Genomic DNA, 22,332 nt, shown 5'->3' on the forward strand with positions numbered 1-22,332 from the left:
GAAGCCAAGTGCCAGATTTTATTTTTGGAAAAGGGGAGAGGAGACATTACCCTGATTTCATGGATGGGGCAGGGAGATATTGATACATGTGTATTGAGGTCTCTTTGGTAGCCAGGTTACCAGAGTTGGCAGCGTTTTGAGGGGTTCAGGAGGGCACCACGTGGACAGTAGAAATGTCTAGCGAAGGCTGGAATGTTGCTGAGGGGCCCATGGACTCGAAGGGCAGGAGGGCTGTGAGTGTCCTGAGAATCCTGTGTGCTGAGCTCTCTACACATCACCTAGGAAGAAACAGGTTCACAGAGAGTAAGGAGTAAACCAGAATAGATAAGGGTCAGTAGGCAAAACCTGGTGATGAGGTGGTACTAGGAACAGCAGACAAAGACAAGCAAAGATGGTAATGACCAAGTTCCATGAGAAGAGAGGAAGAGCATTTTCCAATTGTAGGTCATTTAACCTGGCACTAGGCATTCAAGGAAGGGCCCCATGTGTGGAATCAGACCACTTGTCAGTGACTAAGAGGAGAGATCTATTGGAAGAACTCTGTGACAAGGTTTTTAAGTATATTGAGGAATTGAGGGCAGAGTGTACTGAGGGAACATGTGGTACTTAGAGGCTCACACTTGGGGGTGACATCTTTAAAGAGAAATGTAGCCCATAGATAATCTATCAAGATTTGTTTTTCATGGGTTTGTATTTTCAGGAAAAGAAATAAGGGGAGAGGGGGAGTTGAGCTCATTTCAGGGAGGGATTTAGAAGTAGAGATTTTTTTTTTTTGTATTGTTTTTTGAAGGAGATGCTAAATTTGGCAGAAAAATATCTGTGATAATATGAAAGGATGGGCCCAAGGGAGCATGTATGAAAGGACATCTGTGGCAATGGTGGAAGCACTTGGGGAAATGTGTATCAGGAGATGGAGATTCTTTAAGCATTACCAATAGGATATTTATCTGACATGGAGCAAGTCATAATGGGAGACGGCGGCCACCTACCTGGGCATAGCTTCGGAAGAAGAGTCGCTGGGGTGTGAGGCCTAGTTTGGGCAGGGTGGTCTCCCCACGGTGCCATAATAGCATCTTGTTGTATGCCTAGATATGGGGGTGGGATGAAAAGTAGACCTTAGGCTCCAACCTGTGCCATTTGGGGGTCTGGTGCCCTATACACAAAACCCCAAACCAGTTCATAGTCCCCTTTCTCAAGTTTTGCACTGACAGACAGGTCTGAGCCAGGAGAAATGTAATTGTGACAAAATCTATGGTTATCCTAGAAAAGAGGGATCTATTAGGTTGGAGGGGGATTCCCAAGTGGACATCGTTCAGTTGGGATGTTATGGGCAGAAAGCTTTGCAACTATGTATGCATGAGAGATGGCAGAAGGGAAAGTCAGGGACAGGGTGTCAATTTTGTTAGTGAAAAAAGATTCTGACCTTTGGGATGTGTTACCTGCAGTGCTATTGCCAGCCCCCCGATGTCTGCAGCATTCTCCAATACCATGTGGGAGCTATTAAAGGAAGTTACACCATATAATGGAAAGGCAGCATAGTGGTGCTCCAGACACAGCAGCGCCTCCTTTAGGGCATGGGTATCACAGGCTGGGCAGCCCCCAGGGAGTACTGTTGAAAAAAGGGCAAGGGAATGGAATGTTGAGGCATGGTGCAAGGGTGAGGACATGGGGGTACCACAGGCCGGGCTGGCTCCCCAGAGCATTGTAAAGGCTCAGGACTGTCCCACCCAGAGCCCTCACATACCCTCCCTTTATCCTCCTTTTGGGGGCCTTCACCTGTGTTCTCAATGACCCCACCTCCCAATGGTCCACTGATACTCACAGAGCTGGTCAAAGGTGTGCAACAGCTCCCGGGCCATGATGCTGCCAGCAGCGCCAAAGTTCACGGCCCTAAAGAGACAGGGCTTATCTTACTGCCAGAACCCATCAACATTTTTAACCCTAATCCTCCAACCTCAAGTCCCATCCATTGCCACCCCTCCACCCCCGCCACTTCTCCAGGCACAGCTGCTCATCACTCTCAGGAAACATCCTGCCCTCCTTCATGGAATGGCCCATACCTGGGGTAATCAGGATGGAAGAATGGTGGTTGGAGGAGTCCAGCTGGAAAGACCAGCATGTGGTCAGCTATTGAATAGTAAGCATTGACCCCCCAGGGGGCCACCTGCCACCTGTGGGATGAGTACAAATGAACACCAATGCCATCATTTATTTGCTTCCCCCCACAAGATATATGTAGTTGCCCCCAATTACTGTCACTGTTCGTGTTTCCCTGAGCCCCTAGCTTGCTCTCTTGCTAATCATGGATGTACATCTTTGGGATGCAGTGTCTGTATCTCCTTTGGTCTCATACCTATGGTGGGGAAAAGGCCGCAATGATCTCTGGACAATTCTAGCTTGGCGGGATCGAATACCACTCAGGAAGGACTGCAGAAAATTGGGTCCGAGGTGTACCTGGAAGGAGCCAAGAGGTGACTAATATACATGTACCCTGACATACCCTGATGGCTACATTTGAACCCAGACAGATTAGCCCTACACACAGACATCCCCAGTACAGTGGAAACCAACACACCACCATACCACACATGGGCTAGACAGGCTTTACATGTGTCGCCACACAGATAAACACACTCAGGCAAGTCACAAGAATGCATATGTGCATGTGTGCACACACACATTATGACCTGAAAAGGTTTCATTCGTCTGCTGGCAAGACCCACAGTATCTTGCCCATAAAGTCCAGCCAGCAGGAGGGCAAGAAGGGGTTGGTTCAGATCACCAAAGGAAAATAATAGATTGTCTGACACAATCTATTTGGGTGGGTCAGGGGGGTGAAGAAGTTGAAGACTAAGGTGGAGCTGTCAAAGGCAGGGACCCACATCACTGTATTCCTGTTTGGCCAGCGCTGGATCCATGGCCCATTCTGGGTCCCCTATCTTCACCTGTAGCTGGGTGACCTGGGGAGAGACACAGGTAGAAGGAATCTAGCTACCCTGAATCTATCAAAGGGAAGTTCTCCTGCTCACTACCCTGTCCCCACCTTTCCTAATGTCACTAGGGTATGTGTGCCACATGGTGGTGGTACCCTTATGCCTTGGGTACGCTCCTCCAGCCACTGTGATCACTTGATCCAATACTCAATCCCTCCCCCATCCCAACCCCACCCACCTCCACACATAATCAACCTATCTTTTACCCCAGCCTCACCCTATCCTGGGCCTTTTTCTGGGTCTCCTCATCCATCCAGGGAATCCTTCTGAGGCGGGTAATGAGGGCATCCTTTATGGCAGTGAATAAATCCATGGCCTGTGGATTTGAGGGGGCAGGGATAAAGAAACAGGATGAGGACCAGTCTTGGTTTTGGGTCCTGCCCATCCCAGGCCTCTAGAGGCCTTAGTCCTAAGGAGCTGCCAGAGAAGGGGGAAGAGCTCAGGAAGAGAGTGGAAGGTGGTAATCCCTAGGTGGCCAAAAACTCAGAAAGATCTGTGGAGACAGAAAGGGAAAGTGGGAGCTGGCCACTCCTGTGGGTCGACAGGTAAGATCTCAGCCTGCCAAGGGAGGGAGACCCCATCTTTACTCTGGGCTAGGCAATCCACTCAGAAAGTGGAGGGAGGATGGGGACTATCTCTGCTCTCAGGAACTCTTGTCCTCACACCCCCTTTCTTTCTCCTTTTTTTCCCTCACACCTTTTTTCTTAAGGCATGTTTTTCCTTTTTTCTTCTTCCTAGGGTTTTCAGTATCCCAACAAGTTGAAGTCTCACTAGCTTTACAACCTGACCATAGAGTTATTGCTATTTACCATCTCCTGTATATCTTTTCTTAATGGAGGAAGATGGGTGACAATATCAGAACCTGAGTTCAAGTCCTGACTGCTATTTGGTAGCTTTGGGCAAGCCTCTCTGTGCTTCAGTTCTTAAAGTATTAGGATGATGCTTGTACTTCAAGTAGTTCAAAGGAAGTTCTTACAAGAGTACCAGGCACATGATAGGTACTCAAAAGTATTCAGTAGTTATTTATTTTCACTTCTTAAGATTATATCAATCTATCCTAATGTTTCATGTGCTGTTAAAAAATCATAAACAGAGAGTAGCCTTAGAGGTCATGGAGTTCAGTGTTCTCATTTTCTGGTTGAGGAAACACAAGAGCAGGAAAATTGGGTAACTTGTTCAAGTTAGTGCATGTTATGTACCCTTTATGTCTCATAGCTAAACTGTATAAACCCTGGGGACACCACATGTCCTTCTTTGGGCCCTCTCTCTGTGACTGCCTGACTCCTTAAATACACAAACAATTGAGAAGGACACAGTCAATAGAATTAGGAGAGGGTATTTTGGGTAGGGAGGGGTAGAGGGACATGGGCTGGGGAAGAGCCCTCACATACAGCACTTTGGGTGCTTGGGCTGAAGGCCTCATGAACAAACAAGGCTGCCAGGGTAGGCTCAAAGAAGTCTCCAGTATCCTCCACACACTTCATCCATCGAGGGTGGGCGGGCTACAGAGACAAAGTTGAAATAAGATGTTCCCATCAAGGGTCTTCCTCATCTGTTTTCCCAGGCCAATCCTAACTAGTTCTCCTCCCAACAGAGACTGTACTCTTTTCTGGACATTCTGGGTTTGTCTCACTTTATTCTCTTATCCCTTTCGGTGGTATACACGGATTCATTGCTACTTAGGTAACTCAGGCTTAGTTCTCCAAGATTAATCTCAGAAGCATGGGTTGGGCAAATCATACTTGTTTATTGCCTACTGAATTTGAAAGCAAGGTCTCTGAGAAGTATCCTTATGAAGGATAGAAAGGCTCCTGGAAACCTCTCAGGTCCCTTGGCCACCCTGTCCCCACCTATCACAGGCACTGCTTTGGTAACCCAACAATGACTCCCCTTCCCACATTTTTTTTTTTTTTGCTTAAAATGCAAATTAGAAAATGTCATTTCTCCCTTCTACCACCCTCCACACTTTCAAAATGGTTATTATGGATCATATGGCAAGATCTTGTCTTATAAAGAAGAAAATTATCAGAGTAAAATTATTGAGGTTCAGATAAGAGAACCTTGATAGAAAAATACAGTACTACTAAAGATAAAGCTAAAGATGTGAATTCAGAAAGCTAAGAAACTTGCAGCCAAAGCCAGATGAAATGAAGAGAAAATAGGATGAAAAGAGGTCTCATCTTCAACCTTAAATCCAGAGAGGTGGTTAGACGAAAACTCAAGAGGCCCTTGGCAGCTGGGGTAATTTTTAACAGTAGGACAGAAAGAATAAGAAAAAAAAGAAAAAGAAAAAAAAAGAATGCTGGGATGTTTTGATTATGGACTTGGATGGTTTTGAAAAGTTGACTAAGAGGAAGGTCCAGAGATGACACACAGCAGACTGCGAAACATGGCCAATGGACCACAGTAGGAATATGAGAGCTGGCCTACAGGAAAGCTGGGCTGAGACTTTGAAAAACCAGATAATATGCAAATAAATTGTGGGGTGAAGTCACAAGAATTCATTCCTGTAACTTATGTACTCCACTTAGATCTCCTCTTAGGCTGCCACTAAGCTCTCTGGCCTTAAGACTGAAGAGAGAGAGTTTATGGGGCTCCCACAAAAGAGGGACCAGAAAGAGAAGGCCAGCATTGTCTTCCGTGAAGAAAAAGAGTCTGTCTATTAGGACATCTATCATTTTTTGGGTGGCTCCATCTATCATTTTTTGGGTTGCCCACATTGTGTGTTCTTGTCCCCTCACTATGAGGCCAGCTAAGGACTCTGTGAGGAGAAGGCACCAAGACACTTTCTCTAGTATATTAGTTGGAGTGCTGAAACACAAATTTGAAAAGCAAACACAAGTAGAAAGGAAACCCGGGTCTGATAGTGAAATGACTGGGTGAAGTGCAGGCTCTTCTGACCATCTTCAAGGTCCATCTTCCACAGGCCTCCCTCTGTCAAGCTTGGGTGGCTGCTGGCACAGCAGCCAACAGCATTGGACTTGTGCTTGATGGTACCTCCCCTTTTCATACCTCCTGGTTCTTGACTTGTTCCCTGATCTCTTTCTCTGGCTTCTGCCCCTTTCTCCAACAGCCTTTGCCTGATCCATGCCTGTCTCCATAGTCTGGACCATGGCAGGTCTTGACCTGATTCCTGGAGAGTATAGATGCCATCTCAGACTACCCATTGCTCACCTCTGTGCAACTCTGGAAATCATTAAACTGACTATTTTTTAACACTTGGAAAATTATGTGCAATGACTAAGGTCTAACGTAGGATCACTGAGCACAAACAAGGTCAAAATAATAGGGATTTCTGTGGTTAACAGGTTCATCACATGAGGACATAATTCAAGCCAGGAGTCACAAACTCAAATAGGAGTCATGAGGTGACATAACTGAGAGAAGCTATCCAACATCAGAGCCACAGGACATGGAGGAGCATTGGCAAATGGGAGAGAACATGTCCAGTCTGGGCTGAATTGTAGTCAGCCGTTGCCCTAGAGAAGGTGAGCCCAGCAATACACAAGCTTCACATTTACAATAAAGGGCTGAAAATCAGATTACTGGCATGCCATCTCCTAATTTTTGAATGCCGGTGATGAATTAAACATCTATAAAAACTTTAAAGACCAACAAAACACATCAATAGGTTAGATGCATCCTCTATCACCTCAATACCTCCTCCAAACAGAGAATTCAGCATTTACTAAATATTGATGTTTAACTTAAACATTGGTACTTCAGATACACAGCTACAAAAGTGAGACAGATATCTGTTCCAACTTCATTATAGAGTTGTTTAAAAGATGAAGTAAAAGAATCCATTGAAAACACTGTAAATTCTAAGCTGTTACCCCACTGGCATTAATTTTATTTCAAGGAGGCATTTGGTAAAACCACAAATTAAATCCTTGGGAATTAGATTGGAGAAATCTATGTTGGATGATAGTATAATTTGAGTGGATTCTCAACTGGCTGAACTATAACAAAACATTAAAAATTAATGACTCCAAGTTTGTATGAGCTTCCCTGACCAGGACTACTGAAAAATCTTTCTTTATCCATTATAAGTGTCTGAGGACAGAGATTCTTGTCTCTTTTGTTCACTGCAGTCTAAAGTTCCTAGAAAAGGGTCTTGTATCTAACAGGTGCTCAATAAATATTTGCTACATAAATGAATGGATGGACCTATAGCCAGGTCTTCAAAAGCCTGACCCGATGCTCTTCCTTTTTTAAGATCTTAACAGTAGTCTAGATGAAGATATACTATAGAATGCAAATGACCCAAGGTGGGTGAAAAAAAAGGCAATGTAATGGGTGATTGGGGGGGGGAGGATGGGTGATTGGGGTGGAGGAGAGAAGAATGAAATTATATGAATACATTGGGAAGCTGGGCTGAACATAAATAGTTCACATATAACAGGTACAAATGTAAAGTTCTACTTTTACGTCCTCAAATTCAGCTTCTCAAATATAATAAAACCTGGATTAATAGCCATTTTATTGACTATATATTAAGGACACTATAAAATAGAATGCATTCATAAGAATATGGTCAGAAATCTGTACTTAATAACCATAGAACAGAATCATAAATCTGCCCTAACCAGTTTGGCTCAGTGGATAGAGCATCAGACTGCAGACTAAAAAGTCCCAGGTTTAATTCTGGTCAAGGGCATATACCTTGGTTGTGGACACATCTCCAGTAGGAGGTGTTCAGGAGGCAGCTGATCGATGTTCCTCTTTCATTGATGTTTCTAACTGTCTATCCCTCTCCTTTCTCTCTGTAAAAATCAATAAAATACATTTTTTTAAAAATCATAAATCAGATCAAATTAAGGCTTAATCCTTGGTAGTGTCTGACTTATACCATGCATCTGTCAGGAAACCCTGTTGCTTACTTTCAACTTACTTTTTAAAAAAATGAGGGGTGAGAAACATCTGGCAAGTGAAATCATTTGGTCTGGCCCTGGCAAGGCATTAGGGGCGAGTTAATTAAATGTTTGACCAAATATAGAAGGCTACTTTTTCACCCTTCCTTTTTAATTAAAAAAAAAATAAGGCTAATTTTTAAGTTGATAATTTTTATGGCCCATGAATGATGTTATAAGCATCCAAATGGCCCTGGGCAGACAAAAATGGTGCCCAGCAGCAGATGATTGGATCAAAAAACTATGGTACATTTATACAATGGAATACTATGCTGCCATAAAAAAGAAGGAATTCTTATCATTTGCAGCAATCTGGATGGAATTGGAGAACATCATGCTGAGTGAAATAAGCCAGTCAATGAAAGAGAAACACCACATGACCTCACTCATTTATGGATAATAAAGAACATTATAAACTGATGAACCAAAAGATAGATATAGAGACAGTAAAGCAACAAGCAGACTGTCAAATTACAGCGGGGAGGGTAGGGAGATCTGGGGGAGATAAGAGATCAACCAAAGGACTTGTATTCATGCATATAAGTACAACCAATCGACACAAAACTCTGGGGAGGGAGGGTATGTATGGGAGGGAGGGGTAATGGTAAGATATGTACACAGATAATAATTTAATAAAAAAGAAAAATATGGTTCCTCACCCCTGTTTTAAAACATAAAACAAATAAATCCTATATACCCCTTTTCATGCAGAGAAAAGCCAAAGTCTCAACAGTGACCTATCAGGCCCTCTATGCTCTCTGAACTCGTCCCTATTGTTATCTCATTTCCATTCTCTGTTCCAGTTGCACAGGCTCCTTGCTGATCCTCAAGTTTTTGGGCATACTCCCCAAGAGGCAGGCATAATCCATTCTGCTCTTCTCAGGCAGAGCCACCAGGAGGATCTGTCATATTACACTACATTTTAGCCAGCCTATCCCATGCCCTGTCTCAATGAAATAATAGCCCTTTCTTGCCAGAAAACTTCAGTTCTCTAGAACCTATTTCTATCCTTCCTCTTTTGTGGAGATCCCACTGTTCTGTCAAACAAACCCAAGTTTCTCCCTGTTGGGAACTCCAAGAGTATCTGTTGTCTAACCAGAGTTTCCTTGGAATGCAACTATGCCCTTTCATTTATTTGTTGTACAAGAACAGAGTTAGGTGGTTGCAACACAGACCATATAGACCACAAGGCCAAACATTTTATTCTCTTGACCTTTATAGAAAGAACCCATTTCTGTACCACCCACTTATTTCTCAATTCTGCACAGTATGTGATTAAAAACATGGCCCTGTGAGCCAGGCACATTGTTTTGGTGTCTGTTTCTTTATTTATGAGCTGTGATGTCTTGTAAAAGATATTTGTTCTTCCTGAGGTCCTCTGAGTATTTCTAGGAGGATTAAATAAAACAATTTATGCTAAAAGTTGCATGCAATGAAACTAAAAAACAGTAGGTACACACTGTGTATCAGCTGTTATTATGTGTCATATTTGGTACTGTTGCTTCAAAGAGGTGAAGTGCCTTCCCCAACCACAACCATTTGTTAGTAGAGCTTCATTCAGCTTTTCAATCCACAAATAACTGTATACCATATAGGAGATAGATAGATTTTAGATAGATAGATAGATAGATAGATAGGTAGATAGATAGATAGATAGATAGATAGATAGATAGATAGATAGATACTAATTTTAGCCATTTGTAAGCCTTCTGAGTTCAAGTGTGAGTTTCAATGTTGGCACTCTTTCACCATTCAAGACGTGCCATCAGGACACCATTCTGGAATTTACAGGAATCTGCTGCCAGGGATTTTGTAGCAACCCCAACTAATAGGAGTTAGGACTCTGTTCTTCTTCATCTGAGTCAAGAGAAGCCTGAGCAGAAGGAACCTACTTGGGGTCTTAAGTGAAAGTACTAAGAAGAGTTTTTTTGTTTTGTTTTTATGACAATGATTAATCACAGAAACTCTGGAGTCAGACTGATGGAGTTCAAATCTTAGCTCTATCAACTTACTTAGTGTACTACCTTGATCAAGTTTTTTTTGTGCCTAAATTTCCCTGTCTATAAAACAGAGACAAAACGGTGTGTCTAACTCAGGGAAAACTTGAGAAGATTAAACCAGCTCATCTATCTAAAGGACTTACAAAAATGTCTAGCACATTATAAATTCTCAATAAGCAATAAATATACTCCAGTACCCTGTGCATACATGTTTCCTCTTTGTATTCCACAGATATTTCTGGTTGCCAAAGCAGTGAGTTTCTTCAAGGCAGAGAAATGGTTCATAAATTAATAAGGAAAAAAAACCCCACAAAAATGCAGTGATTTTTAAGACTAAACTGAGGCCTTTGTAGAGGTTGGGGTGTCTCTAACATACTAGATACCTCTAATTGCATTTGAATGTGTCCAATCCAGATTTCAAAGTGCTCAGTAAAGAAGTGTCTCCACATCTTATCTAACACTGTAGACTTTGATTAGTGAAGTGTGTTTGCTATGCAACCCCTTCTTCAGATACTTCAGTATTTACACCACGAAGCTTATAGTGTGACTCAACAGATATCACTGGATGTCAAAGATGAATTCTTTGTGAAGAATATGAGAAATAAACACTGGAATCACCAGACAAAGGAAAAGCCATTGCTAGCTACAACAGTCTCTCATCCTGTCCTCAAGTCACAGAGTTCAGGATAGCTAGGAAAATAGTTTAAGGGAGATGACAAAGGAAAAGCAGTTCTTAATAATTTTAGAGCTCTATATTCAAACTTTAACATTCAGCAAAAGGCCATAGCCAGATGTGTGTCTAAAAGGTCTGGTACTTGGTACCTCAATTCTCAAGGTAAACATTGCATGCCAAACCTGTCTGCTTCCATGGAAAGCCCAGACTTTGAGGGGCATCTACTCTTGTGTCCCCTACCTGAGAGGAATAGGCCAAAATTTACCCCTCAAAATGATAGATGCTCCTTTAGCCCCCAATCTGGGACAATTCATGCCCTCCTGTCCTCACCATGGGTGGCAGTTCAGTCAGCTCCCGCAGTTTCTGGTTCAGGGATCTGAGTGCCTCCTGGAATTTACTGTCCAGGGCTGGAGAAAGGGTCCCCACCAGCCCAAAGATCATGTGGCTCTGCAGAAAGTCGCTGTGGAGAGAAAAGAGACCCACACACCTCATGGCTCTGATGATCCCTCATGCAAAGTCACCCCTCTCATAAGTTACCTGGATTCCTGGGAGAAGCCCCTTCCCTCTGTATTTATAGAGAACTGTTTGTGGAGAGCTTTTCTTGGTTTGGGTTGGAGTGAGGTTGAAAAATGATGAAACAAAGAACTAGACGAAGAGGCAGACTTCTCAAGTCACAGGGAGAGAAAGATCTGGACTAGATGAAGACTGGATTAAGATTTCACAAAACTGATTTATCTACTTCTATAACCAAGATCTCTCTCGTCTTAAACAAAGCTGGGATCAGGGACCTTTGTCTGCCCTGCTGGCAATTCTTTTATACATTTGACTTGTGCCTTTACATAAATATGCTCATGCACATGAATGCTTGTCTGTTTCCCTCAGAAAGCATCTTTAGATGTTGCTGCCACTGAGTTGCTATGAAAAAGGGCCCAAGTCTTTGGAAGAAGCCCCTTTAGGTGGTGACTACACACATATCAGGGATGGAAGAAGGCCCAACACAAAGCTTCACCCTCCTGTCCCCCACCTTCTTTGGCTTCCTGATCCTTCCCACAAGGCCTCTACATATGAGAAATGGCCTCTGCCTCAGCTTTTCCCCAAGAGCACCCCAACCATTATCTCCTCCATCTATTCCTCTCATATGCCTCCTCCTCTCACCCACACTCTTTCGCAGCTGATGAGACACACATGGCCAAGCTAGTCCCATGACTTACCTTCCAAAATTTCCTACAACTCAGAGGCATTTTACTGGCTTGGTTCTATTCCAGCAAATCCTGTCTTGCCAGACACCAGTACCCCTCATTTCATGTGTGATTTTCCTTCCTCAAGCCTTTCATCTTTCCTCTATTCCCTCTTGTGATGTCAACCCCAACCTTTTCTGTCCCATGTGTCTGTGAATCCCTCCCATTTTCCTGGGAGGCCCATACCAGCCTTCATTCTACAAGTCACCTGTGTTCCTGAGACCTCTGGGTCTTCAGACTCTTTCCTCTGCCCTGTACCTCCCTGATCCCACCTGGAACAAACCTGTGGCTCAACTCCTCTTCCACCAGTTGTGACATGTTTTTCAAATAATCCAGGTCATGTACCATGACGGTCTGGGAGGGGCTCAGGGACATCGGTGTGAATGTTGCTTGGAGGCAGGATAACCAGTCGATGGCAGGGGCCATTTCCTTAGAAGAGAGACACAAAGGCTGAGAAGAACACAAAAGGAGGAGAGAAGGAAGAAGGGTTTCCCCACCTTCAGGGTTTTAGGGGGTTTGGGGAGAGGGATGGTTAGGGGAAAGGATGGAGCCAAAAATGTTAGGAATGGAAAGGAATTACAGGGATTGAGGCGAAAGAAGACAAGGAGGCCAAAGAAGTTTGAAAGAGAGGACCTATACACATCCTCCTCCAGTCCCCAGTTCAAGGCACCTGCAGTTTGTCTATAGTGACAATCTGGAAGAGCTTTTCCTGTGCCTGCTGCTGCCCCAGGGGCCTCATGAACTTGAACAGCCGTGAGGTAATGGAGATGGACAAGGAGGCATGTTGTTGCACCTTGACTGGGTCTCCTCCCAGCAAGGTTCCCAGCTGATTCAGGTAAGTCAGGTATTCCCGCATGATCTGGGGGAGGAGTAACACTCAGTCACAAGCACTAGTGGCCCCTGTCTTTTTTCTAGAGTCAAAAGTCAAAACCTTTGTCCACCACTCCATCTTACCTGGGCATAGATCTTCTGTTCCTGCTCTTTCTTGAGGGGGATGTCAAGCTCTGGTTGGTCTATCTGGACACAAGAGAGACTGGAGAGAAAGGGGTAGTATGGAGGAAGGAGAGGACAGGTGTGGGGAGATGGGGTCTGTGCCATGAAAGACAGCCTCAGGGGATGGAATGAAGAGGGCATAGAGAAGGAGTGAGAGTACAAAAAAAGGAAAGGACTGGGTACAAAGGGGATGAGGGAAATGTGAAGAGAAAGTGGGTATTTCAATCAGTTTTGGGGGTGCTCAGGGAAAGAAGCATGATAATCATGTTCTGAAGGAAATCATGTCTGTGCTCGGGCCAGGCCTAGGGTATAGTAGTGAGATACCATCTCAGATGCAAACTTTAAGAAGTAATAAAATTCAGTAATCAAGGTAACTAATATCCTAATTGATATTTTTTAAAATTAAAATGAATGCTAAAAATCCATGCTGAGTAAAATTAGCAAAGCTTTGTTCACCATAGATTCCACCCCCCCCCCACGCCCCCTAAAAAAAGAAAGAATATGAGCTGAGCCCTGAAGTGTGGTTGATTCAAATGTATTTTTTTTAATCACTTTTTAAAAAATTGTAGGTATTTTCAAAAAAGTCTACAATAGAGTTTTAATCCATTTTGAGGGGGAAATGTGTTGTTTTTCCCCCAAAAAAATCCACAATATACAAAAATTTGATATTTTGTTTATCATGGATTTTTCCATTGACTTTCATTTTTTAAAAAATTTCATTAACTACAATTTATTATGATTACTGAGTTTTAGGGATTTTTTAAAATTTTGCACACTAGCCAAGTGGCTTGCTCACTTTCCTTGCCTCATCTTGGTTGCGCTGGCATGTCCTTGATTCTATTCTGATTGTTTTTCCTACACTTTCCTTATTTTGGGGTGTTTTTTTTTGTCTGTTTGTTTGTTTTTAACTTCAATATTCCACTCCTACCTTGAGCTATTTACATTTCCCTGACCTTGAAAAAAAACATTTACCTGACTCCCTTGTCATATTTTATGTCCAAGCTAAAGAACTAAGTCATCTATATCCCTGTTTCAGCTTCCTTATCTTCCTCCTAAACTCTGTATGACCTTGGACATTGTCATAACCCTTTCTGATGTTATTTCTAGTAGGTTTCCAAGGCTGCCTTCTCATTTCTTATTCTCTGATCTCAGAATTCTTAGAATCAGAAATGAGCTTTCCTCCTATGTCCTGTTTGGCTCACTTTGTGGCTAGTCTGACTCTTACCTCGTTGCCTATTCTTGCTCCTCTCTGCCCCCACCTCCTCACTGCAGTGCTCCCCCTGCAGTCTATTCTTTCTACTCATTCTACTCCCCAGAGTCCATCCAGGCTCAAGTTAATAGTAACCACCCTCTTCCCATTTATACAAAATCAAAACTGGGAGGACCACTTTGCAACTTCTCTGTTTCCTTTATGTACACTCAATCAGTCATCAAGTCCTCTGGACCATGATCACAAGGATAAAGTCACCTAAACTCTCACATCTGGCCTTTCCTTTTCATTTATACCATAAGCATCTTAGCTTGGAACCTCAAAATTGCTCATCTTGATTCCTCAGCACTTCTAGGTTGACCTTCCAAACTGCTGACTCTACTTAAGTTCAGTGCACATCCATTGTATTTGAAAGACTTCAGTTGCAATGTTTTTCTATTATGTCAAAAGTTATCACCTTGATCTGGCTTCTTAGGTATGGAATAATCAGCTCAACCTCATGTCTTAAGGCTTATTTTTACCTCTGATGGCATCCCATCCCAAGCCACAGAAGAGTCACATCATCCCAGGCTTTTCTCTTAGTTCAGGATTTCCCCTAAAAACCCCTTAGGTGAAGCTAAAGGACTCTTCATGTTCTTTAGCTTTGCCTTTACCTTTATGAATCAACCACACTCCAGGGTTCAGTTCATATTCTCCCCTCTCCGAGCTTTCCTTAATTATTTCAGACTTTAACTAATCCCCCAAATTCATTAAACTTCTGAGCACACCTTTGGAACTGAAGTCAGAATACCATATACTGATTATCAGTTCTTTTTGTATATTTGTCTTTTATAAACCTGTGAAGTTTTTGAGAATGGGGTCAAATATATAGCATCACATTGCCTGCCATAATACCTATGTCTCTCCCTCAACCCCCACACCCGTGTTTTTATTTATTTATTGCTCACCAAACACCTGGTGTAGGTCCTGAGAATCAAAGGTGAATAAGGTGTGGCCTGGTTTTTAAAAGGCTCACACCCTTCAACACAGTGTTAAATACTAAAGGCATGGAAAAGGGGAGAGAGGATTGATTCTCTATTTCAAGTGAGGATGTCAGTGAAGAGATAATAATGTAAGCCAAAATTTGACAAATATGTACATTTTCTAGGCTGAGCATGGGGAGTTGGGGTGTAGTGTTGTAGGCAAAGGAAGTCATATATACAGTGGACTGAGAAGCTGTGAGTGAGCATGGCTTGGAATTTAAGGGGCAGAAAGAATGTGGCAGGAGATAAAGCTGGCAAAGTCTGTAAGGATCAGACTAAAAAGGCTTGCAAGGTTTTGCTAAAGATTAAGAACTAGATGACCTCGTGATTCAGGGAAGGCATTTAAGCAGAGATAATAGCATAATTAGCTCTTGATGTAAATAAGAAAAGGGTGATAATGGAGATAGGGGTCTAAGTAAGAAGCTCTGGGGTAATCAGATAAGCAATAAGGAAGACCACAACTACTTATGTCTTCCTTGGGCTGACCTTGCTACCCTTTCCCCTAATCTTGCCTAGAGTCCCTAACCCTCACAAAGAATAAGTTGCTATAAAGATAGGTCTTTTCTCTGCATTGCACATTTATCCTTTCTCCCCAAATCTGCAATCTTCCTCTAAGAAACAAGAGGCTAGAACTCCAGGCAAGCCCAGGTCTCACTGTGTTTTTGCCAGTACATCTCTCACCTGGATGACTGGTGTGTGTGGAGGGGCAGGATGAGGTCCCAGATAAGCTCTGAAGAAGGGGAAGTGATTATACTGACTCATCAGAAGTCTCAGAGTTCGGTTAAAGTCTAAGGAAGTCCAATTACCGGAGATTGGCCAGCCTCCAAGCTGGGAAGAAGAGAGACAAGTCTCAGCAAAGGGGTCTCATCTCTGACACTAGTATCCCATTCCTCAGATAGCTACTACTTCCTGACTTTTACTCTGAGCTTTTAGTTATCTCTAGGGCTCCACCTCTATTCTTCTTTCTCCAGCTTCACCCAAGGTCCTAATACTTCCTTAGGGCATTTCTATTTCCATCTTTCTCCTAGAACCTGGCGATCCACCCTCTAAGAAAATAAAATGGCAACCCTGAGCATACATTGATCCTACATAACATGTATCCATAAGAGTCATGCCCCATGTCTCACCTCCTCAATCACTTGTCTGAGGGGACCAGCCCCTGCAGTCTCAATGGTACTTGTGTCCATGCAGGAGTTGTAGAACTGGAAGGCTTTCTCCTCCCCAGACCCCAGTTGCCAGGATCCTGGGGCCTCTGGAAAAGAAGCATGGATTAATTAAAGAAGTAGGGCCAGTACAGAGACAAGCAGTAAAGGTATGAGTTAAGGTGCTTATAGAAAAGAAAGGAAAGCTCCATGGGGAAAGAAAAAGAGAGGAAAGAAGAAGTGAAGAAATTTGGGGATATGGGAAGACTGTCCAATTTGCACTGGATCACTTAGATGGAAGAATAACAGCAGGGAAAAAGAGTGTAGAGTCGACAATGAGGAAAATAAAGGGAAGGTAAGAAATAAAATGAGGAGGAAAATACAGGAACAAAAGGAAGAGTGAAGTATGAATAAAGGAGAAAGGGTAGAAATTGAAGACAGGAAGGAATAAATAAATTAGAAAAATTTAGGACTTCAAAGAACTTTGAGGGATTAAAGAGAGGAAAGCTCATAATGATTGGTTTACAAAGAGAAGTAACAGGGTGGGCTCCCCTAGTTCAGACTACTTACTCTTTGATCTCCCTAAAATAAACAAACACATGACAATAACCCAAACACATATCCACGAGAATCATCCACCCTCTAATATCAAACACCTCTCCCTCAGTCCTTCTGATATCTTTTCATTCCATTGTAGGCAACAGAATTTATCCTAAGCTGCTCTAGCTGGTGGAAAGAGAGTCAGCCTGTGGATGGAAGGATACAAGGTTCAATTCTGGCCAAGAGCACATGCCTGGGTTATGGGCTTGATTCCTGGTGGGGGGCATGCAGGAGGCAGCTGATCAATAGTACTCTGTCATCATTGATGTTTCTATCTCTCTATCCTTCTCCCTTTCTCTCTGAAATCAATTAAATAAATAAATAAATAAATAAATAAACCTTATATAATAAAGCTGTAATATGCAAATTGGCTGTCACACCCTGGCATAAGATGGCCACCACAAGATGCCTGGCAGGAGAGGGCAGTTGGGGGTGACCAGGCCTTCAGGGGAGGGCAGTTGGGGGCAACCAGGCCTACAATGGAGGGCAGTTGGGGGCAACCAGGCCAGTAAGGGAGCAGTCAGGTGTCGATCAGGCTGGCAGGGGAGTGGTTAGGGGGTGATCAGACTAGCAGGCAGGAGCAGTTAAGAGCAACCAGACAGATAGGCAGGCGAGCAGTTGGGAGCCAGTAGTCCCAGAATGTGAGAGGGATGTATGACTGCTAGTTTAGGCTTGATTGTATAGACATTGGGCCTAAACCAGCAGTTGGACATCCTTTGAGGGGTCCCAGATTAGAGAGGGTGCAGGCTGGGCTGAGAGACACTCTTCTCACCACCCCACCCCTCACCCCCCACCCCAGTACACAATTTTTTTGCACTGGGCCTCTAATAAATAAATAAAAAAAATAGATTAAAAAAAAAGGGAGAGAAGAATTTATCCTAAACTTATTGTGTTGTTGTTTTTTTTTAATCTTTGTACCTTAAATGAAAGCATGCCCCCCACCAAGGGCTAGTCTACTTCTACATTTTGCATCATAAAGAGAGCACAGGGATGCATTTCTTTCTCCTAAATTCCAATTGGCACCCCCTGGGTTTTTAATTTCATTCGGTTATTCATGCCTATCTTAACTCATTCCTTACACACAGCCAAATAAAGTCCCCTATGCCACTTCATACCCCACTATGCCACTTCTTTCTCACCTTCATCTCCCATCATCCATTCCCATTATCCCACTTCTTCAAGTTCAGCTTGTACTCCATGGTCCCAGGTTTCAGCAGAGAACAGATGATTGTTAGGAAATGGGGAGTTTATGGGAGGGAGAGGATAACATGACAAGAGGGCATTATATACAAGAAATATTTGAAGGCTAGAGACTGAGAGTGATGGAGAGTGATGGAGAGAAGAATTAAAGTGCAAAAGCTCCTGAGGAGGTGCTGGTGGGGAAGATACCATGCATGGGACAGAAATTGAAAATGTAAGGGAGATAACAAAGGATATGGAGCTTGGTAAAAGGGAGGACTTTGAGACAGTCGAGTAATCACAGATAAATTGGAAGGAAAAAAAGGATGGGATTTAGATAAAGACCGAGTATAGGACTGGAAGAGATGGATCAGAGGTAGTAACGAGGTGAAAGGTACCGTGAGAGAGATGCAAACCTGGGTAGTGTTCTGAAAGCCCACTAGGGATGGTGCAGACCAGCTGTTCCACAACCACACAGGTTTGGGAGTCATGATGGTTCTAGGTTCAGTCACCCATTTTCACAGAGAATCTTTGCCCTGCATTCCTTACCCAGTATTCTCCGAAGTCGGCTCTTGTTCTCCTCAGCAAGGGCCTGAAAAGAACTATTGGTTCCCTTGGCCTTTCCACAGGCAAAGCTGAAGAAGTCAGTGCAGGGTGCCGCTCTGGTGTTCCCAGAGGCCAGGTAATGATTCAGGAGATGCAAACACATGGGCATCTCACAGGAGCCTGTGGGGGAAAAGCTCAGAGCTAGGAGAGAAGAGAGATAAGGGCTCCCCCAAGGGCTTGGGCAAAGGAAGACCTGGTGAGGACCAAGGAGAGACCTGGAAGGGGGTTAATGGAAGGGTAAGGATGAGTAGTGAGTTAAGTCAGTGGGCATGGAGTCTCAGGGTGATGGACAGATGACTGAGTGAGGATTGATGGGGTTAGGGGTTAGGGGTTCCAGGATCCTGCTTACGAGGTCCACAGCTCCGGAAGATGTAGAACAAAATGACGGAAGAACCAAGGAGCAGACCTAAAAGCAGGACAGCCAGTAGCAGCCGCCTGGCCCAGGGCCACCATCTTCTCTGTTCAGTGGGTTGCCCCTCTTCTGGAGGTCTCTGCATGCAGGAAACCAGGTGATGAAGAATACAAAAGGAAGGGGAGAGTGGAGGAAAGGTACAGGGAGAGGGGAGAGAATAAATAAGTTAGTGTTAGGGTCCTCTTGTTTCAAGATCATTCTCCCTAGCTGGGCTTATATGGGCACCCCTGGAGGATGCATAGACAAGAGATGCTGCCTCTCTTAGGTAAGGGCAAAGCAGGCCAGGAGGGGTGGGATGCTAAAGCTGGAAGGGTGTCATAAATCTGCCCAGTGCAGGTCAAGGACATCACTTACCTCCTGGCTCCAGAGAGTCCCCATTCCACTCAACAGGTTCAGTCCCCGTGGTCTCCTTACACTTGTCCCCACCCTCCTGAACTGAGTGAGCAGGAGGAGAGGGAAGCTGGGTACATTAAGGAAGGGGGTACATTAAAGAGAGTTATATCAGGTCATTTTCACATCTCCTCCATGCATATTTTCATCCCAGGGCAGTGTTCCCAGATGGGCTTCAGAATGAAACTGTCCCAAGGATGTACCACTAGTCCCCTACCCCTATTATCCCCTATTAGTCCCCTACCCCTATCATCTTCTATCCCTTCTCCTTTCTACTTTCCAAGCCTCCCACATCCTCCCCTCCAGTGGCAAGCAGGGCATTCTCACATAGCAGCTGCCCTCACTCTTCAGCTGAGGCCTTTGACTCCAAAATGAAATGAGGGTTTGTTTGTTTTTTTTCTTTTTCAGGAGACTTGCCGTCTGTCTGCTTGTCCGTCTCTCTGTCCTTCTCTCTGTCCTCTCTGGCTCCCCAAATCCTTCCTGGTTCTGGTCTGGATGTTGAGTCTGAGGAGTAGGATTCAGGAAATGGCCCCCTCCTTCTCCCATCCGTTCTTTGGTCCTGGAGAAGGGGCACTTCTGCCACTGGATGCCCCTGTCCCCATACACACACCATTGGCCTCTGGGTGGAGTCTGGTTATCAGTCAGGAGACACCCTGACCTCTCCTCCTTTATCTTAGCTTCTCAGGGTAGGCAAAGCGGGGAGGGGGTTCCTCACTCCCCAAGCAATCTTACCCTTGGGAGGCTCCTTTGCCAGAGTCTCTTGTCTTTATAATGTTCAGAAATAAGTCATGTGCTACTTCCTGATATGTCAGTTCTCCAAATTAGAGTCTTTCACCTCAAAGTGAGTGGTAAACATGATTCACGGTGAGGAAAAAGAAAACCACAGTATGCCCAAACTCTTTTTAAAGAGTCCCCATTCTCCAACATCTTAGCAAATTCTTAGCCTTTTCTTTTCTTTTTCTTTTTTTAATGTATTTTATTGATTTTAGAGAGGAAGGAAGAGGGAGAGAGATATATAAACATCAATGATGAGAATCATTGATTGGCTGCTCCTGCACGCCCCCTACTGGGGGATCAAGCTCACAACCCAGGCATGTGCCCTTGGCAGGAATCAAACCTAGGACCCTTTAGTCCGCAGGCTGATGCTCTATCTATTGAGCCAAACCAGCTAGGGCTCTTAGCCTTTTCTTTCTTTCTTTCTTTCTTTCTTTCTTTCTTTCTTTCTTTCTTTCTTTCTTTCTTTCTTTCTTTCTTTCTTTCTTTCTTTCTTTCTCTCTCTCTCTCTCTCTCTCTCTCTCTCTCTCTCTCTCTCTCTCTCTCTCTCTCTCTCTTTCCTTCTTTCCTTCTTTCTTTCTTTCTTTCTTTCCTTCCTTCTTTCTTTCTTTCTTTTTTTAAAATATATTTTATTGATTTTTTTACAGAGAGGAAGAGAGAGGGATAGAGAGCCAGGAACATCAATGAGAGAAAAACATCCATCAGCTGCCTCCTGCACACCCCTCCTGGGGATGTGCCGGCAACCAAGGTACATGCCCTTGACCGGAATCGAACCCGGGACCTCTCAGTTGGCAGGCCGACATTCTATCCACCGGTTTCGGCATCTTAGCCTTTCCTTATATTCCATTGAGATGTGAGAGAAACCAAAAATGGAAAAACCAGATTCACTATCTCTTATTCTTTATTGCATAGATGGTCTGATACTATTGTATTGCTTTTAGAAACTCTAGAGCAACATAAATAAACACATGCAAATTATGATACCTATCATTTGTTGTTGGTCTACAATATGTAAGGCAACATACTAATCATACATTACTTCCTTAGTCCTATGCTAATCTGTCAAATAAGTTATGGTTACTTTGTTTTATAGATGAGGAAATCAGAGGTACAGCTTGATTAAGGGATTTTCCCAAGATCACATGATTAATGACTAGAAGAACCCAGATCGAAATCAACTCCAGGCCGTCTAGATCTGGAATTCCTGCTTTACCTATCATTTCTATCTGTAAAATAGACTGATTATACTTGCTGAGTCTATCAGGTGAAGAATGGTAGAACGATGACTCATATAGAGGGCTGGGGAAGGTGAGATCACAGGGAAGAAATGGCCTATTGAGATGTGAATGCCTCTAGCTGACATGTTGCTTAGAAGAGGAAAGGGAGAAAAGCCCAAAACAGTCTGTGTTAAAGTCCCAGGGTAAGGCAAACATTTGAAAATAAAGAAGGCAGAAAATTACAATCAATGGTGCATTATTTTCTAGATAAGAAGGTGTGTGTGTGTGTGTGTGTGTGTGTGTGTGTGTGTGTGTGTGTTTGTAACTATAGGAAAAGGGTCCTGGAAAGTTTGGCTCAGTTGGGTGGGCATTATCTCATTCACCAAAAGGATTCTGGTTAATTCTTTTGGTGCATGGGATGATGGGATAATTCTAAAGTGGGGCACATGCCTAGGTTGCAGCTCAATTCCCAGTAGAGGGCAAGCAGGAGGCAGCTGGTTAATGTTTCACTCTCACCTTGATGTTTCTCTCTCAGCCCCACTCTCAAAATCAATTTTTAAAAATCTTAAATAATGATAAGATAATTAAATAATTGAATTTGGGGTTGGGGAGGGGAAGAGAAGAAATAGAAGGAATAGCTTCCCAGGTTGGAGATATGACTGAGATTTCCTATTTCAATTCAGAGTAAGCTTGCCCTGTTGTGTGACAGTGCAATCAATCAGTAATTAAGAATAAAGGCATTAGGCCCTACTTGGTTTGGCTCAATGGATAGAGCCTCAGCCTGATGACTGAAGGGTCCCAGGTTTGATTCTCGTCAAGGGCACATGCCTGGGTTGTGGGCTTGATCCCCAGTGGAGGTTGTGTAGGAAGCAGCCGATCAATGATTTTATCTCATCATTGATGTTTCTCTCTCTCTCTCCCTCTCTCTTCCTCTTTGAAATATATATATACTAGTAACCCAGTGCACAAA

The 22,332-nt window shown here is 43.6% G+C and overlaps 1 protein-coding gene across 1 annotated transcript; it reads right to left on the reverse strand.

Moving 5' to 3' along the window:
- On the reverse strand, positions 1-19,983 carry KEL (Kell metallo-endopeptidase (Kell blood group)). Its single transcript, XM_045577713.1, has 19 exons — positions 19,789-19,983; positions 19,336-19,420; positions 18,919-19,060; positions 18,513-18,689; positions 16,170-16,294; positions 15,724-15,870; positions 12,772-12,834; positions 12,488-12,676; positions 12,101-12,246; positions 10,910-11,039; positions 4,385-4,495; positions 3,211-3,309; positions 2,883-2,960; positions 2,354-2,454; positions 2,061-2,171; positions 1,823-1,890; positions 1,440-1,609; positions 990-1,085; positions 1-278 (listed from the first exon to the last, which is right to left on the reverse strand). Exons 2-19 carry the CDS (start codon positions 19,357-19,359, stop codon positions 117-119), a joined length of 2,139 nt encoding a protein of 712 aa, XP_045433669.1. The 5' UTR covers positions 19,360-19,420; positions 19,789-19,983; the 3' UTR covers positions 1-116.
- Between the last annotated feature and the right edge of the window lie 2,349 nt (positions 19,984-22,332).

Source organism: Pipistrellus kuhlii, unplaced genomic scaffold, assembly GCF_014108245.1.
Source record: "Pipistrellus kuhlii isolate mPipKuh1 unplaced genomic scaffold, mPipKuh1.p scaffold_m20_p_10, whole genome shotgun sequence".
Taxonomy (NCBI): Eukaryota; Metazoa; Chordata; class Mammalia; order Chiroptera; family Vespertilionidae; genus Pipistrellus; species Pipistrellus kuhlii.

Excerpts from the sequence above, each read along its gene's own strand:
- KEL (XM_045577713.1), bottom strand. The coding sequence starts at position 19,359 with ATGGGGACTCTCTGGAGCCAGGAG. Across the intron at positions 2,455-2,882 it reads CCAAACAGGAATACAGTGAT|GTACACCTCGGACCCAATTT; the intron begins GTGGGTCCCTGC and ends GGCTCCTTCCAG. Across the intron at positions 1,891-2,060 it reads TTCCATCCTGATTACCCCAG|GGCCGTGAACTTTGGCGCTG; the intron begins GTATGGGCCATT and ends CTGTCTCTTTAG.